The sequence below is a fragment of the Dromiciops gliroides genome, chromosome 2, assembly GCF_019393635.1.
Source record: "Dromiciops gliroides isolate mDroGli1 chromosome 2, mDroGli1.pri, whole genome shotgun sequence".
Lineage (NCBI taxonomy): Eukaryota > Metazoa > Chordata > Mammalia > Microbiotheria > Microbiotheriidae > Dromiciops > Dromiciops gliroides.
The window spans coordinates 73,883,658-73,903,481 of NC_057862.1; the positions used below are offsets into that span (position 1 = coordinate 73,883,658).

At 40.2% G+C, this 19,824-nt stretch overlaps 1 protein-coding gene across 1 annotated transcript in view; it reads right to left on the reverse strand.

Moving 5' to 3' along the window:
• Positions 1–17,338, reverse strand: part of LOC122744490 (ATP-binding cassette sub-family C member 2-like) — an 87,484-nt gene extending 70,146 nt beyond the window's left edge. The window contains 2 exon segments of the mRNA XM_043990003.1: positions 11,328–11,501; positions 17,197–17,338. Of these exon segments, the coding sequence (XP_043845938.1) occupies positions 11,328–11,501; positions 17,197–17,229 (207 nt within the window). The 5' untranslated portion in view covers positions 17,230–17,338.
• Between the last annotated feature and the right edge of the window lie 2,486 nt (positions 17,339–19,824).

Below are 19,824 nucleotides of genomic sequence, written 5' to 3' on the forward strand. Positions count from 1 at the left end.
AATGAATCAAGGCTATAGTAGCCCCCAGTGGGATCGCTGGTCAGTCAGATAGATGGACATAACATTATGTAGAAATGAATACTGGGTAATGTGTATAACCTAGATCGAGATTTACTGTTGTACAAGCAACTCACTGAGTTAATACATCAATATTTTTCAAGTGATATAAAGTGGCCACAAATCATAGAATGCCACAGTCTTTGAAGAATCAAAACTATGGGAAACTTTTGGCCAAGATGGTCATAAGCCTGGTTTCCCTGAAAAACTCTCTAACCAAGAATTTTTAAAGGGCCCAGATGAAACGATGATCACCAAAATCAGAGGGAAATAGCAGTAAGCTCTTCACTCCACTTCCACACTGAACATGTTTTTTGACACCATGGTTGATGGAATACCAGGGGTGTCCAAAGCTAGCTCAATTTCTGGCAAATGGCACTTAAAGCCCACAAGATGTTGGCCCTGGCCTATTAGAGTCATAGCAAGTGACTAAGCTGGATCTCCTTGGGTGACTGCCTAAGGAAACAAAGAGGGAGTAGAGTCACCAGGGAAATATGCACTGTAGTGCAGTGGATAGAGCACTGGGCTCAAGAAGACTCATCTTCCTGAGTTCAAATCTGGTCTCAGGCACTTACTAGCTGTGTGACCCTGGGTAAGTCACTTAATCCTGTCTGCTTCAGTTTCTTCTTTTATAAAATGAGCTGGAGAAGGAAATGGCAGACCATCCAGTATCTTTGTCAAGAAAACCCCAAATAGAGCCACAAAGAGTCGGACAACAAAAACCTTTAAAGTGCTTTGCAAATGTTAGCTATTAGTATAATCTACCACAAGTATAAGTAGAGCACAACAGACACAAGGACACCAAAAGTGCATGAAAAAATAAATCAAGAGGCTTTTAAAAACTGAAATTAGAGCTCTTGAGGAAAAAATTGGAAGGAAAATAAGTAGCTTAGAACAGAAGGTGGGAAATATGACTCAAGTGGTAGACTCCCTGAAAAATAAATTAATCGAACAACTCAATGATTCAATGAGACAATGACAACTACTGAAATAAAACAAATGACCTGGGGGCAGCTAGGTGGTACAGTGGATAGAGCACTGGCCCTGGAGTCAGGAGTACCTGAGTTCAAATCTGGCTTCAGACACTTAACACTTACTAGCTGTGTGACCCTGGGGGCAAGTCACTTAACCTCAATTGCCTCACTAAAAAACAAACAACCCCCCCCCAAAAAAAAACAAATGACCTGAAAAATGGGTTAAAAGAGAAATAATTTAAGAATTTTCCAACTCCCTGAAAACACACACACAATACATACATGCACACACACACATACACACACACCTTGAATACAGTATTTAAAGAATTTTAAAAAGAAAACTTCCCAGAACCAGAAGGCAAAATGAAAATAGAAAGATTTCACTTGTCAGTTCCTGAAAATACATCCTCCCCCAAGTCAACATTTTGATTGCCCCAAAGACTAGTAGAGAGATGGGTATAAGTAACTGCAACATATTACCTATGTTAATGTGCATGCAAGAAGTAGCAAAAAAAGACACCTGTTATCAAGGAAATGTATAATTGGAAACAGAGATGAGTCCATAATGGAGTAAAATCAAAAGATAATACATGAACAGTTCAGGAGCTGCAATGGAATCCAGGAAATGTTCAAATACTGAGAGGAAAGCATCCATTATATTGAGTAGATCCTTTATATAAGATTTACAGGAGGACATGGACAAGAGTCATATGGGATGAGAAAATATAGATGGACTGTCCTCTGAAATGATGGAATGGGTATTCACACTGAAGTGATTGGGAAGCCATCAAAATATCAAAGAGAGTAGTAATAATGATTATAACAAGAAGCATATAAGAACATACCAAAAACTCATTCTTATACTGTTCCCTGGCCCATGTGGCCAGGAGAATTCCATAGTATAGACAGCAACTCCTACAGAATGATTGGGTTTGGCATGGCAGAGTATAATAGTAAAGTTTCTGGTAGTGAGGGGGACAAAACACTGAGGCAAAAAGGTCGAGTATCTCTAGGTAAAGTCCAAACAGGAGTCAGAGGGAGGTGGCCTGTCATCTGTACATCTATAAACGTCTATCATTTATATTTGTGAGATGATGGTGTTAGAGTAAGTAACCTTAAAGGTCCCCACCAGCTCTGAATCAATGATCCAGATATAGAGGTCAAAAATTAGGAAATGCAAAGGGCAAAATAGGGGGGAATGTGAGGCTGCCATTTCCTGCTGGATTCTCATCAGGCAGGAGTCCAAAGAAAGAATTATACAAACAATTTTGATCTCATGCAACAAAGAGATATTTCTAATTCTAATGCACTCGGTGCCAGGACTCTGTTAATAATCTTTTGAGCCCTGGTCTTTGAAGCATACCCTGCTACTATTCCTTTTCTGCCACACAGTACAGTCAAACGAGCATTTCAACCTAGCTATAAATCCCGGACTGTGAAAGCTTGCACTTCCTACCAAGTAACTCTCTGTCTAGTCTTTATTCCTTCAAGTCTAAATTGGGATGGTTGGATGAGATGATCTCTAAACATATGCTCTTATTAGTGAGCTTCAGCTATGGACAGCTTCCCACAGTAGCACTATGGGAAATGTTATTGCTGAATCAATGGATGCCATTGGAAGGATCAAGTATCTAGGGTTGGAAAGGGTGCCAGAAGCCATCTAAAACAAATCCCTCTTTTTTTCAGACCAGAATACTCAGGTCCAGAGAAGTTGAGGGATTTGTCTCAGGTCCCACTGCTTCTGGCTGTCAGAACTATCAGGATTCTCTTATTCCAGAGTCCCTGCTTGTTGCATTGAAAGTCCAGATGTATCTGTGCTCAGCATAGAAAGGACTGATGGGAGACCAGATGAATTGTGGTCAGGATTCCAGGCCATAGGTGAACCACCACACTCACTGCCTGGACAATAGAAAAAGAGCCAATGGCTCTATTAGTTTCTATGTTCTAGATCTTCTAAGTTCTAGATTTTCAGCTATACTTGATACCATACACAAAGAGGTTCCCCCAGGGTTTTATGGCTTTTTGCCTTCTGTAGATGCTTTATGCCACTTCCATTTCCCCTAGAGAGTGAGCTATCTCAGGCAACATATTATGGGGGATAAGGACAGGAAATAAAAAAGCACAAAGTGATATGCAGAGTTCACATAGGTAGAAAGGGTAATGGACAGGGACCTGGAGTCAGGAGACCTGAGTTTGAACCAACCTAAGACACTTACTGGCTATGTAATCATAGGCAAAATGATTCATTTCTCAGAGCCTTGGTTTCTTCACCTCTGACAAGAATACTTATTCCACAGAACTGTTATTTAAGTCTTAACCATACTATTTCTTTTGTTTTGGGTGCTGTTTTTTTTTCTATTTTGAGGTTTTGCATCACTGCTCTGATTTTTTCTCTTGTAACAGGATTAATGCAGAAATAGGATTAATGTTATTATGTGTATATATACATATGTGTGTGTGTATATATCTATCTATATGTATATGTATATGATATATAGATATAACCTATATCAGATTACCTGCTGTCTAGGGGAGGGAGGGAGAAAAATCTGAAATTGTAAAGCTTGTATAAACAAAAATTGAGAACTATCTTTACATGTAACGGAAAAATAAAATACCTTATATGTAAAAAAAATATATATATCATTAGGAGCAGCTAGGTGGCACAGTGGATAAAGTACTGGTTCTGGAGTCAGGAGGACCTGAATTCAAATCCATTCTCAGACACTTGACACTGACTAGCTGCGTGAGCCTGGGCAAGTCACTTAACCCTGACTGCCTCACCAAAAAAAAAATCATTGGAATATGGATTTAAAAACTAAATAAGTATCCAACATTAAATACTATTTAATTTTTATTATTAAATACTGAAGCCTCTAACTAACATTTAATTATTTATTTAATGTCAAGTATTTGATTATTAAATCAGCTATGTGGTTAATTTTTTCTCTTTCAACAAACATTTATTTTATTTTCCATTTAAATGTAAGGGTAGTTTTCAACATTCATTTTCACAAGATTTAGAGTTCTAAATTTTTCTCCCTCCCTTTCCTCCCCCCTCCACAAGATCACAATCAGGTTATATATGTACAATCCACAAGTGTTCTTTTTATCAGTTCTTTCTATAGGGGTGCATAGTAAGCTTCCTCATTAGTTCCTTGGAATTGTCTTGGATCATTGTGCTGCTGAGAGTAGTTAAGTCATTCACAATTACTCATTGAGCAATACTACTGTCACTACGCACAATGTCCTTTCAGCTCTGCTCACTTCACTATACATCGATGATCATTAGTCTTTCAAGGTTTTTGGGGGATCATCCTGTTTGTCATTTCCTGTAGCACAAGTCCATTCCACTACAATCATATAACACAGCTTTTTCCATCATTCCTCAATTGATGGACATTCCCTTGATTTTCAATTCTTAGCCTCCACCAAGAGTTGCTATAAATATTTTTTTGTACAATTTTTCCTCCTTTTCTCTCTTTTTTTTTTGTTGTTGTTGTTTTGTTTTTGTTTTTGCAGGGCAATGGGGTCACACACCTAGTAAGTGTCAAGTGTCTGAGGCCGGATTTGAACTCAGGTCCTCCTGAATCCAGGGCCGGTGCTTTATCCATTATGCCACCTAGCCGCCCCCCCCTTTTCTCTTTTTCATGATTACTATTGTTAACTGTTTCCCTTCCATCCTATTCCCTTCCCCATGATATTTATTCTATTATCCATCTTCTTTCATCCTATCACTCTTCAAAAGGGATTTGCTTCTGTCTGTCCCCTCCCCCACTCTGCCCTTCCTTCTTTTGCCCCTCTCTCTTTATCCCCTTCCCCTCCTATTTTCCTGCAGGGTTAGAGAGATTACTCTACCCAATTGAGTGTGAACATTATTCCCTCCTTGAGCCAATTCTAATGAGATTGAGGTCTTTGAGCCAATTTTGATGAGTGTTAGGCTCATTTACTGCCCAGATAAAATAGATTACTCCACCCAGTTGGGTGTGTCTATTAGTCCCTCCTTGAGGCAGCTCTGATGAGTTTAAGATCTTTGAGCCTTTTCTGATGAGTGTAAAATTCATTTACTGCCCTGCTCCTCTCCCATCTCTTCCCCCACTCCATAAGCCTTTTCCTGTTACTTTCATGTAGGATTTCGCTTCTGCCCTTCCCCCTCCCCCAATGAATTCCCTTCACCCCTCAATTTAACCCTAAAGATGTTATCATCTAGCTAAGTGACACAGTGGACAAATCATTACCCCTGGACCCAGGGGGATCCCAGCCAAAACCTGGCCTCAGACACAAGACGGTCGTCCACTGTATGACCCCAGGTATGTTCCCCAGCTCCAATTTTTTTTTTATGGTTCTCTAGGGTCTTGTATTTGAAAGTCAAATTTGTGGGGCAGCTAGGTGGCACAGTGGGTAAAGCACCGGCCCTGGATTCAGGAGTACCTGAGTTCAAATCCGACCTCAGACACTTAATACTTACTAGCTTTGTGACCCTGGGCAAGTCACTTAACCCCCATTGCCCCGCAAAAAAAAAAAAAAAAAGAAAGAAAAGAAAGTCAAATTTGCCATTCAGTTCAGGTCTTTTCATCATAAATATCTGAAAGTCTTCTTTTTCATTAAAGTCCCATTTTTTCCACTGAAAGATAATGCTGAGTTTTGCTGGGTAGGTGATTCTTGGTTGTAATCCCATTTCCTTTGCCCTTTGGAATATCATATTCCATACCCTCCAGTCCTTTAATGTAGAATCTGCTAGATCTTGTGCTATCCTGACTGGGGCTCCACAGTACTTGAATTCTTTCTTTTTGGCAGCTTGCAATATTTTCTCCTTGACCTGAGAGCTCTGGAATTTGGCTATAATATTCCTAGGAGTTTTCTTTTTGGGATCTTTCTGGAGGTGATTGGTGGATTCTTTCAATTTCTCTTTTAGCTTCTTCTTCTAGAATTTCAGGGCAATTTTCCCTGAGAATATCTTGGAAGATGGTGTCTAAGCTCTTTCCTTGATCATGGTTTTCAGGTAGACCAATAATTTTCAAATTATCTCTCCTGGACCTATTTTCCAGGCCGGCAGTTTTCCCAGAAGATATTTCACATTGCCCTCTATTTTTTTATTCATTTGGATTTGCTTTATTGTGTCTTGGTTTCTCATAAAGTCACTGCCTTCCATTTGTTCAATCCTCATTCTTAGGCAATTATTTTCATCAGAGAGCTTTTGTACCTCCTTTTCCATTTGACTTTTCAAGCTGTTGACTTTTTTCTCATGTCTTTCCTGCATCACCCTCATTTCTCTTTCCATTTTTTCCTCTACCTCTCTAACTTTATCTTCAAAGTCCTTTTTGAGCACCTCTATGGCCTGAGACCAATTCATATTTTTCTTGGAAGCTTTAGATATAGGGGCCCTAATGTTGACATCTTCCTCTGAGGGTGCCCCTTGGTCTTCCTTGTTACTGAAGAAATTTTCTATGGTCCTCACCTTTCTCTGTCAGCTCATCTTGCCTTTCTTTTACTAGACTTTTAGCTCCTTAAAGTGGGGCACTGTTTCCAGGCTGCAGTATCCCAAGTTTAAGAAGTCCCAGGTGGTATGATTTAAGGAGAATCAGGTTCTTCCCTCGCCCGGCCTGTATCTTGGTCCTAGATGACCCCAGACCAACTTGCCAATCATACAGCTTTGTGTGTTGTGGTTGTCAACTCTGATGAGCCTGTGCCCCTCCCCCACCTGGGCCACTTCTATTTGAGTTTTACCTGGTTCTCAGCAGGGATGTAAAATCCAAGTTCTGCCTTAGCACCAGCATAGATCCCTGTAGTCTCTCCCCTGCCCAGGGCTCAGCCCACTCACCAGACTGTGAGCTTAGTTCCAGATGACACTGGTGCTTCAACTGATTCAAAGGCTCTGGGGGTCTCCTTCTCTGGTGAGGACTTCCTGAGACTGGATCTGTGTCAGGGTGACTGTGGGGTTGGGCCCAACTCCTGTATCAGCACAGCAGCTCCCTCCTTCTGACCTTCCAAGCCATTCTTGGTTAGAAGATGATTTCAGCACATTCTTCTGTGAGTTTTGCTGCTCCGGGCATTTTCCTATGGCATTATTTGGATGTTTTTTGGAGCGATCATGTCATGAGTTCGGGAGCTCACTCTATGTGGTTAATTTTTTATGACCGAGCTGTAGCTAAGAGTGAGACTAAGTCACAATTGAGTGGTTTCTAGTTATTCAGAAAAGACAGTATATTGCTTCTACTCAGGTTTTGTCTCCTTGTCCTTTGTCTTCAAGTTTGATGTTTGAATAATTTTTAAAAGTCAATCAACTGGGGCAGCTAGGTGGCGCAGTGGATAGAGCACCGGCCCTGGAGTCAGGAGTACCTGAGTTCAAATCCGGCCTCAGACACTTAACACTTACTAACTGTGTGACCCTGGACAAGTCACTTAACCCCAATTGCCTCACTAAAAAAAAAAAAGTCAATCAACTGCTTAGTTCTGTTACTATTAATAAGCATTTATGTCTATTTGGGGATTCTTCCACTGGTAGGTTCTTCCTTTTCCAATGCCTCATTGTTACATGGAGGTGACCCTGGAATAAAAAATAGCTTCAAGTACAGGCCTGGGTATATATAGGCAACTGTCATCTTGAAGAGTAGGCAGCCAGTCCAAGTTCAGAAAGGCCCATACCACCAAAAAGTTGGTCATTAGATGATGGTTCTATTTTGTCAGAGAAATTTAGAAAGACAATCTATATAAGCCATAGAGTCATTATCATCTGGATTGATGAAGGGAGTAGTCACACTGATCAATCTGCTGTTGGTACTATCCCAACAGCACCAACTCCTACTAATGGCAGTGAAATGGAAAAAGCAATACCCAGAGGAAGTTTGACAAGCCCCTTGAGGGTATGTCCCAAATACACAAAAAAGGGACAATCACAGAATCACATGGTTGGAGGGAACCTTGGGGAACATCTTCTCTAAATTATATAATGAATCCCCTCTGCCACAAACTTAACCAGGTGCCTCAGTTGAGGTCCTGAAGCAGTTCATTCCTCTTCTAGATAGCTCTCCTTGTTAGGAAACTTTTCTTTACATTAAACTTAAATCTGCCTCTCCAACAACCCCTACCCAGTGATCTCTGTTCTGCCCTCTGGGGTCAAGAAGTCTAATTACTCCTTCTATATGACAACTCATCAGATATTTGACAAGTGCTATGTTCCCATTGTCTTTCCTTCTTCAGGCTGAATACCCAGAATTCTTTCAACTGATCTTTCATTTGTTGTTTTTTTATATTTAAATATTTTTCCTTGGATAGTGAGCGATTTTTGTTAGCATTGCTGTTGTTCCTTACAGCATTAACTTAAGGCCCTTCACCATGCTGGTAACTCTCCTTTGGTCACTTGTTCACTTATCAACATCCTTTCTAAATGTGTCACCCAGAACTGAACACAATACTCTAAAAGTATTCTGATGAGGGCAGGGCACAAGGGACCAATCATCTCTCTGCTCTTAAAAGCTATCCATCTTTTAGTGGAGCCCAAGACTGCAATTGCTTTCCTGGCTGTCCAATGTTGACGCCTGTTCAGTTAATAGCTCACTAAAATCCTAGATAGTCTCAGGTATGCCTAAACATATCTCCTTCACCTTGTACCTGTGAAGTTGATTTTTTTTTTTAACTCAAATGAAAGACTTTAAATTTATTACTATCAAATCTCATCTTATTAGATTCAGCCCAATATTCTAGTCTGTCAAGATCTTTTTGAAGCTTACATATAATAATATTTGCACCTTGCTCCAAATTCCCAGAGTTTCTTCACATACCTCTTGGGATACTGTAATATTATTCCCACCTACTCCATCCCCTAAACTCTCTAGATTAACAAATTCAGTTTGAATCCCCTTTATCACAACCATACTTCTGTCACTTTTCAATCTTTCTTTCTCCCCATTCCCATTCCAGTATTGAATTGTAACTTTACCCACCATTCCCATCTGTCTTAAAGGAGTGTTGGGAGGAAAGTACTTTGCAAACATTAAAATATTATCTAAATGTGAATTACTGTTATTTGCCTAGCACCCACATCCATGTTTAAGAATAAGGTTATATTATCAGAAGAAACGTTGACCTTAGGACATAATAACCCAGTCAGACATTATTGTTATGGTAGAAATTGGTTGGTTGAGGTGTTGGTGTCCTTAGGAATTTCTCTTTAAAGAATTAAACCGGGGCAGCTAGGTGGCGCAGTGCATAGAGCACCGGCCCTGGAGTCAGGAGTACCTGAGTTCAAATCTGGCCTCAGACACTTAACACTTACTAGCTGTGAGACCCTGGACAAGTCACTTAACCCCAATTGCCTCACTAAAAAAAAAAAAAGAATTAAACCCTCTCACACACAAATCCAATCAGAATAAAATAATTTTTTATTTATGCACTAGAGAAAGGAAACCACGAGAAAAGTCTTTTGGATTCTTCTCACTGGGAGATGTGTCAGAGACTTGGTTCTCTGAGGTAACCATCTCCTCAAGCAGGAGAAAGGCAAGTACTTTTATAGAGGACCAATGGTAGAGGGACCAATGAAGTGATCATCTGACTGTGGAAAATTCCCTTATTGGGGGTGATGACTGAAGGGTGGACTGTCCCTCATAGTTGGTGACTGTGAAAAGTTGGGTGAGAGGTGGCTCTGACTTCTTGAGTCATCTCTGTCCCCCTGGCACCACTCAGGCAGCAGCCAAGTCTACTGGGCGTATCTTTCTTGCTTTAAGGTGTGTCTGTCTTCTCAAAGAGAAGACCTGTGTCAACTGGCCAGTTTAAACTTTCCTAACCCCATAACGTTATGAAGTCAGTTTTGATACCTGTTTAAGCAGGAAAAATGGTTGAAGGATCATGGAATGAGGGAGAAAATTGTGGGCATAAAGATTACAGAGAAATGATGGTCAAGGCTTCAAATCAGGAGTCCCTAACCATTAAATATCACTATGACTCACAGCCTAACTTGATAAATCTCCAAAATAGTTGCAAGTGTAAAAACCCACTCTTCAGTTAGTTGATATTCCCAGGGGGGAGGAGAGAAAGAGACACCTCCCTCCCCACTATTGCCAGATTATGTAAGGTGCTTTACTACCAGAATCCACTCCCTTCTAACAAGACTTTGGAGGAATGAAATTATCACTCCTTAAAAAGATTTGGAAGTATGGGAGTGAGTTAACCTTTGGTTAAAGGAAGGACAGACAGGTTGTTTTGACGTAGTGTCCAATAAAAAATTAAAAAATACTGATTCATGAAACAAATTATTATTATGGAAATCCATACTCTAGACTGATATTATCAAAGACATAGCAGATAAGAACTGGACTTGGGTGAGCAGCTAGGTGGCAGAGTGGATAAAACACTGACCCCGGATTCAGAAGGACCTGAGTTCAAATGCGGAGTCAGACACTTGACACTAATTGTGTGACCCTGGTCAAGTCACTTAACCCTAATTGCCCCACCAAAACAAAACAAAACAAAACAAAAAACCCAAAAAGAACTAGACTTGGGGTCCGGAAAACCTGGGTTCAAATTTCATCTCATATATACAATAACTGTATGACTCTGGGCAAGTCACTTACCTCACCTGAGTTTTTGTTTCCTCCTCAGTAGTACAGACATTACAATAACGCTTCAAGACAAGCCTTGAACCCTAAGGCTCCAATAGTACCTACCTAATGAGGCTATTCTGAGGACCAAATAAGATTGCATATTTAAAGCACTTTGTAAGCCTCAAAGTCTAATAGAAAGGTCAGTTATTACTTTTGTTGGAGGTTCAAAAATGTTGGAATCTGATATAGAACACAGAGAATACAAATAGGTTTGAAATATAGACCTATCTCCCCATCATCTCCCATGCCAATGGAATCACATAAGTCTCATTCATCAGAAGGGCTTGCTAGAAATGAGCCTATTTCTCTCTCTTTAAAAAAAAAAAGAAGTTTGTACTAGCTTCACTGATCAACCATTTCTAAGTGAGGTTAATGATGTCAGGTTGCATCAGAGTTTAATAGCACAAAATCTCCCCAAAAGACAGATTAAAGGTTATATCAGCAGACAACATGGGTAAAGGACAATGTGGATGTGGAGGTGAATGAGCTCAATGGTCAGCTAGGTCTTGATTGAGATATAAAATGAGGGAGTTGGAGCCTAGATTTAGCTCTGGATCTAGGATCCTGTGGGTATCTTACAGGACCTAGAGTAATGGGCTAAAGAGGGTAACTTGACTCCTTCCTTATTTCTTTATTTGGACTTCTTTGCTATGAACCAAGGACACGGGGTGGAGAAATGGTGAGGGTACCATACCTGCTTGGTTAGGTAGAGCTTGGTTAAAGATGACTTCTTGGTTCTGGATTTATATATGTGGAAAAAATGCCAAGGAGTTAGAAGCCAAAGGAAGCCCAGAGGGATCCAGACCAGAACAGTTTGTTCAAAGCACAGAGGAAAGTCGGCATCTGGGCGGTCCAGGAATGAGTCATTCTGGTGAAAAGGAGAGAGAACCAGGATCAGGCACATCTGTTTCATGCAAAAGTATTTTCCAATTTTTTATGAGACACTTCTCTAGAACAACATGTCTCTCTCCAAATGAAGGTTAACTCACTCCCAAGAGAATATCCATCACCTCCAGCCCTATTTATTGCCCAGTAATCTTAGTAAGTAAAACAAAACTCTTTTCGTTTGCCCCAGGCAGTCTTGCAGACAAACACTCCACCTTTGCTAATCACTGTCTGAATTGTACCCTAAAGCTCTACTTCAGGGCTCAAACTGGGAGTGGAAGAGATGTAGAGGTACCACGAATGCTTCTCCATGGTTCCTTCTTGTTTGTCTTATGGGGCAGTGGGGGTTAAGTGACTTGCCCAGAGTCACAGAGCTAGTAAGTGTCTAGTGTCTGAGGCTGGATTTGAACTGCAGTTCTCCTAAATCCAAGGTCAGTGCTTTATCCACTGAGCCACCTAGCTGCCCCCTTTGGTGCCTTCTTTTTTTTTTTTTTTTTTTTGCGGGGCAATGGGGGTTAAGTGACTTGCCCAGGGTCACACAGCTAGTAAGTGTCTGGGGCCGGATTTGAACTCAGGTACTCCTGAATCCAGGGCCGTTGCTTTATCCACTGCGCCACCTAGCCGCCCCGGTTCCTTCTTTTTAAACTGGCCCTTACTTCAGCCCAATCCCAGGATTCTATTGGGCTGTGGTGTTCCCAAATGAATGCTATCATGGAAAAGGCATTGGGCATGCAGTCATAACATTACAGTCCTGTTCCACTCACTACTTGGTTTTTTGTTGTTGTTGTTTTTGTTTTCAGGGCAATGAGGGTTAAGTGACTTGCCCAGAGTCACACAGCTAGTGTTAAGTGTCTGAGGCTGGATTTGAACTCAGGTCCTCTTGAATCCAGGACTGGTGCTTTATCCATTGTACCACCTAGCTGTCCCCCACTCAGTACTTGTTACTAGTAGCTGACTCTGTGCAAGTCACCTCAATTCTCTTAGCCTCAGTTTCCTCACCTGAAAAATAGAGATAATGATACTTCTCTATGTCTCAAAGGATTGATGTGAGGGAAATACTTTGTAAACCATAAAGTGCTATAGAACCATTGGCTATCATTATGAATGACCAGGATTGGCCCTTGGTATTGGTAATTAAGGTAACTGAGGAAATGAGGGTAAGTAAAGTCTGATACTAGAAGACTAGTCACAACAACCCAAGTATAATTTTGGGAAGCTGCTCAGAAAATCTACTCCAGAGAAACCTTAGAAACATCAGTGTCTGGCTCATGTTTCTCTCCAAAAGAGTCATTAGTTCTTCTGAAAGCATCAAGGGTAATATTATTTAAAATTTAGGTCAGATTACATTTAACACAGCCAAAACTGTGCAATAGCTAATATAAGAGCCTCTTCACTGTCAGACAAACCCTGCTCCCATTTTTCTGGGGAAATATCAAGCAAAATCTTCTCTTCTGGTGGGTCCTACCTTGCCTCAGGACACATGCCTTCCATGTGATTCACAGTACCAGGAAAGGGGGAAATCTGAGCTGCTCCTCATTGCACATGATTTTCTGTCAAGACCACCTCTCAGGTATCAGCAAAGCCAAGGTTCATGGGTTTGCTCATCCTTCTCATGGTTCTGTAATTTCTTTTTCCTCTGCATTTATGGTTTGCTGTTGAGCTGATTTGTCTAATGCGAGTAAAGGCAAGTTTTGTGGGTTTATTCCTCCCAACTGTCACTCTACACCTCATTGTTTCTCAGTACCCATGGTTCCTTGTGATCTCTTCTGTATCAGGAAGATTCACAGGTTTTTCCTTCACATAATGGTTTGGTTGCTATTTTGTTATCTGTGTGAAGCCAGTTCCTTTCAGGGACCACATGGATGCACAGCTTTGTGAGTGAAGGAGAAGAGATCACAATGTTCCTCCATCTTGCTCATATGTTGGAGGGGGGGTAATGAGAATAAGTAAGAAAAATACCCTTCCAAATATGACTCTTTGGGAGATGGACATGATTTCTTTCCAAGATAAATATCCCCTTTTAGTATTTTGGATGTTAGTAATTCTTTCCCTTCCATGTCAGATTCTAGGCATGTTCATATAGCACTTAATTTAGAAACTTAAGATGCACCTTATGTAATCATTCTTGGAATCAGGAAGATCTTTGTGGCCACAGGTAAATCCTTAATCTCTTAGGAAACCTGCTAGTATCATAAATTACAGTTGAGCTGTTTGTGTTGGGGAAGAGAATTTCCATACTGGGAGTTCTTCATATTTCTGAATTGCAGGTCTAGATCCTACACGCACACACACACACACACACTGTAAGTTAGTCCTTTGTGATATGAAAGGAACAATTATTCAAAGCCAAAAGATTCTCAAAAAGATCTCTGATGGAGCTCTGTATGCCCAATTAAATTGCTTCAAGCTCTGAAACAGATTACTTCAAGCTCTAGGAGATTTGGCCCCTTGAAATCCTGGTTAAAACTTGATTACTTGAATGGGGACACAGGCTGCCCCACTCCCCAACACCTATTCTTTTTTGTTGTTGTTGTTGTTTTGGTGAGGCAATTGGGGTTAAGTGACTTGCCCAAGGTCACACAGCTAGTTAAGTGTCAAGTGTCTGAGGCCAGATTTGAACTCAGGTCCTCCTGAATCCAGGGCCAGTGCTTTATCGACTGTGCCACCTAGCTGCCCCCTACACCTATTCTAACAAAACCCTGAAATTTGCATCCATCCACCAAACAAAGCCCCAAAAGGAAAAGTCCCTGAAAAGTCATAGCCAAAATTCAGATCGCCCACATCAAAGATGAAATATTGCTAACATCCAGAAAGAGGTAGCTCAAATACCAAAGATTGCCCAAGACCTAGAAGCTTCTTGAAGAGAGAAAATATTGGAATACAATATTCCAAATTATAAAAAGCATAGTCTCCAAAGTATAGTCATTCATGGAAGAAAATGGGTCTTTAATGAAACAAAGGACTTTCAGACATTTCTGGTGAAAAGACCAGAGCTGAGTAAGAACTTTGAAATAAAAAACTGCAAGAGTACAGAGTTTTTTAAAAAAAGAAACCAAGTGGGGCAGCTAGGTGGCACAGTGGATAGAGCACTGGCCCTGGATTCAGGAGTACCTGAGTTCAAATCTGGCCTCAGACACTTGACACTTACTAGCTGTGTGACCCTGGACAAGTCACTTAACCCCAATTGCCTCACAAAAACAAAAACAAAAAAGAAAGCAAGTGGCTTGAAATGTAGATTCATGGCTTCACACAGAATCCTCTTTTTGTGTTCTGCTGTGTGTGTGAAAATGCTTTTTGCTGTTTAAGAGTTCAAAATGAAAAAGAAAATTTCATTTTAAAAAATCCTAGATGACACTCCTATAATCTATATGCCTTTCTGTTTCATCATATACTCATAGGGAGCTTTCATCCCACCTCCATTCCAACCACCAAAAACTCCCTCCCCTAAACTTCAACATTTAATTCAGAAATAATAATTTCTTTTACCAAGTGGCATGCTGAAAAGTTTTTATGCAGATTTAGGAATGAAAAGGTTTAGGAATTTATCTCAGAACCTTTGAATCACTTTCCTAGATATACTCAAGTATCTTTAGCATTCAAGAAAAAATTGCAAGGTTGTCTTTTTCCTATTCTTTAAAAAATTAGGACTATCTTTCTTTAATGTGCCTGAATTAAGATTGTTCTGAGCCTTCTTTTCAAATAAAAATCAAATCCAGACTTTTAAAATGGCTAGTTGGGTCCTAAATGGGATAGCATAACATACACAACAAGAGACAAAAAAAAGTCCTTTAGGAATAATGTGCTATAGGGTTAAGTCATTATCATCTAGTAGACTAGTGTTTGCAAAAAGTTTTGAGGGAAGAAAAGCAGAATAATAAAGTGGTGCTTTGTAACCCTTTTTCCTTATATCTTACTGATTCCCTCCCATACTCATCACAATAGCTATTTCAAAACTATTTTTCCCACCATGAATTCGTCATTCAACCTCCTTTCCCTCTCAACATTGAGATATAGCCAGTAACCAATCCATGAACGTCTGTCTTTATTTCCATTCTATTTTCCTTACTTTCTTAAGAAAAATGTCTTGGGGGCAGCTAGGTGGTGCTGTGGATAGAGCACCAGCCCTGGAGTCAGGAGTACCTGAGTTCAAATCTGGCCTCAGACACTTAATACTTACTAGCTGTGTGACCCTGGGCAAGTCACTTAACCCCCATTGCCTCACTACAAATATAAATAAATAAATAAAAAATAAAAATGTCTCTCTGCCTTTGGAACCCTCCCTTCTATGCCTTTTGACCCTCTTTCCATCCTACCTCCTCTGTTGATTATACCTATCTCTAATGATTTCCATATCTTCCTGCCTACTGGCTCCCTCCTCTTGGTCTTCAAACATTCAGATCTTCTCAGTCTGAAAAATGATTTAATTTGACTATTAACCCATCAAAGTACCATCCTATTTCTCTCCTTCCTTTCACTGACAAATTTCTAAGTAAGTAGTTAGGCTATTTGCTCCCACATCCCCCCAAAAAAAAGGAAGAAAAGAAAAAGAAAAAAGGGGGGGAAGGGAAGCTGTAGGTTCCTTTCCTCAGCTAACCCCTACAATTTCTTCTCTTCCCCACCAATCCCCTCCATTCTTTTTTTTTTTTTGTGGGGCAATGGGGGTTAACTGACTTGCCCAGGGTCACACAGCTAGTAAGTGTCAAGTGTCTAAGGCCGGATTTGAACTCAGGTCTTCCTGAAGCCAGGGCCGGTGCTTTATCCACTGCACCACCTAGCTGCCCCCTAATCCCCTCCATTCTACTGAAATCACTTCCTAGAATAGTGACCAATGAGAGCTAAATCTAAGGAGTTCCTTTCAGTCATTATTCTTGAATTTCCTGCAGTTTTTGATACTGTATAGACCACCTCTCCTTAAAAGTTCCACACTTCCCTCATTATAAATATATATATATATAATATATATTATATATATATATGTATGTACATACACATATATGTATGTATGTATATATACACCCACAGACATAGATATACGCTATATATTCTATATATAGATATTCCGTGTGTGTGTGTGTGTGTGTGTGTGTGTGTGTGTGTGTGTGTGTGTATCTATATATCTCCTATATTATCCTGGTTTAATTCCTACCTCTTTGACCACTTCTATCATCATCTTGACATAGTTATTCCCAAATCTACCTACCTCTCTCTACTCCTGTCTTTTCTCCAGTGTTCTTGTCCCATCCCTTCAATTAATAACTGAATCTCTCTACTTGGACATTCTCACTGACCCTTCACCCTTAACATGTCTAAAATCAAATTCTTCTTCACCTCCCAAAAGCCAGTTCTTCTTCCTATACAAATCTCAATAGGGGATTAGATTCAATGACCCTTTCAAGAGTTCCTTTCAAGAGTCTTTGATTCCAATTGATAAACTAATCCATACTAAAATATTAATGGTTGATAGAGGATGAATGTGTTATCCTTTTCCAAATCACTATCTTCATTCCATCTGGAAAATCTTGGAGATGCAAAGTCTTGCCTCAAAGAAACAACCTGCACAGACCAATTGAAAGGCTAATAGTTCTCTAGCTCTTCTGGGGGTCATCTTGGACAAAATCAGACACTTGTCTAAACATCAGAGAATGGTCTTCAGCAAGGAGAAAAGCCAAAGTGCTCACCCAGAAGGTAGAATTGCAGAATTCTTCCAACATGATTTCTAGTTTGCGCTCAGGCTTCTACTGTGGATCGCAATTCCTCTCCTTTCCTCCTTTTCTTCTAGCCTGGAGTAGATGAACAACACAGCATGTCCTCTGTAAGAGACTGATGGGTAGGAATAAATGATCTTACCCTCCAACTAAGAGCAGAGTCTTTTGACCTGGTGTCATAAGTTGTTTAATCTTTAACCTCATAGCTGGGAGGATGTTTATACAATCCCTGAAGACAGTCATGTGACTGCACTAGGGCATGTGGACCATTTGGGGCAGGATCATCAGCTCTCAAAATGTTGGGTGGAGCATTTCTTTCACCTTAAACCCTGGATGACAATGTCTAAAGAACCACATTGTGAGTTGCCCAGGGTAACACAGCTAGTAAGTGTCAAGTGTCTGAGGCAGGATTTGAACTCAGGTCCTCCTGAATCCAGGGCTGGTGCTTTTTCCACTGTGCCACCTAGCTGCCCCCTAAAGAACCACATTGTAAAATAAGCTTAGGTGACACCCAAAATATAGGATAAGAAATTTTTCACTTCATTGACAGCCACTGGACTTAATGGGGACTACACACAAGTGAAAAAAAATTCTAATTTGGGCTAGAATAGAAACAGAACACCTCCCAAATAGAAAGAAAAATATCCCACTCACCTGCTGAGATGGTTCAACCAATTCAGCGTTTTGGTAAAAAGAAATCCTAGCAGCCCTGACTACTAGAATTTCAGCAAAATTAATTATTTCATAAAGCAAGAAAATTTAAGACAGGAACAGGTACATTCTTTTTTTTTTTTAAAGTGAGGCAATTGAGGTTAAGTGACTTGCCCAGGGTCACATAGCTAGTAAGTGTTAAGTGTCTGAGGCCAGATTTGAACTCAGGTCCTCCTGACTCCAGGGCCGGTGCTCTATCCACTGTGCCACCTAGCTGCTCCCAGGAACAGGTACATTCTTAACTATACAGTCACTCCCACCTGCAGGTATACTGTCTATGTGGCACAACACTTTAACCAAGAGGTCTTCTGGCTTGCTTAGGATGGAAATCTGAATTGAAGGACCCAACCTTCCCTGAAGCTTGCAGGGTTTTTTTTTTTTTTTTTGGTCTGTTTATCTTATAGAAGAGTAAGCAATGCACATATTAGAGGAAGAGAGGACAAAGAAAAATAGATGGTGACAACTGATACATTTAGCCCCATAAAAAAAAACTTACATGTAAAAATTGTTCTGATCCTGATCCAACCATTCTGGAGAGCAATTTGGAACTATTCCCAAAGGGCTATAAAACTGCACATACCCTTTGACCCAGCAATACCACTATTAGGTCTCTATCCCAAAAAGATCATAAAAAACGGAAAAGGACTCACATGTACAAAAATATTTATAGCAGCTCTCTTTGTGGTGGCAAAGAATTGGATATTGGGGGGATGCCCATCAATTGGGGAATGGCTAAACAAGTTGTGGTATATGAATGTAATGGAATACTAGTGTGCTATAAGAAATGCTGAGTAGGCAGATTTCAGGAAAACTAGGAAGGACTTACATGAACTGATGCTGAGTGAAATGAGCAGGACCAGGAGAACATTGTACACAGTATCAACAACATTGTGTGATGATCAACTGTGATAGATTTAACTCTTCTCAGTAATACAATGATCCAAGATAATTCTAAAGGAATCATGATGGAAAATGCTCTTCACATCCAGAAAAAAACCCAAAACCCTGGAATCTGGATACAGATTGCACCATATTGTATCTACTTTTTTTGTTTTTGTTTTTTGTTTTTTGAGGTTTTTCCCTTTTGTTCTGATTTTTCTTTCACAACATGACTAATACAGAAATACGTTTAATGTGATTGTACATATATAACCTATTTCAGATTGCTTGCTGTGTTGGGGTGGGGGAGGAAAGGAAAGAGAGGGAGGGAGGGAGAAAGAAAAGTTTGAACCTAGAAATCTTATAAAAACAAATGTTGAAAACTATTTCTACATGTAACTAGAAAATAATAAAATACTTTTATGATTGAGAAAAAAATACATAGGGATCAGAAGCAACAAACAAACAAATAAATGAATGAAGAATGAATGATCATTTTTTTGTCAGGGCAATGAAGATTAAGTGACTTGCCCAGGGTCACACAGCTAGTAAGTGTCCAGTGTCTAAGGCCGCATTTGAACTCAGGTCCTCCTGAATCCAGGAGCCAGTGCTTTATCCACTGTGCCATCTAGCTGCCCCGAATGATAATTTAAAAAAAATTATTCTAATCACTAGTGTACAATCAATCAGCAATGTTGGTTAAGTACCTGCTATGTGCCAGGCATAAGTGCCTGATCCTCAATATATCCTCAAAGACTTTGATTCTGATACCCAGTGTGTAGATGTATATCAGATACATGTAGATGAAATACAAAGTGACCTCAGGGGGTGGTGGGAAGGCTCCTGCAGCTGAAGGGACCGGGAAAGGCCTCCTGAAATATATGGTGTTTGTTAGACTTGAAGGAACTCAGGGCTTCCAAGAGGCAAAGGTGAGCAGGAAACGTATGCCATGCCCAGAGGGTGGGGTTTGGGGGTGGGGGAAGCCAGCACTAAAGCATAGAATGAAGCTAT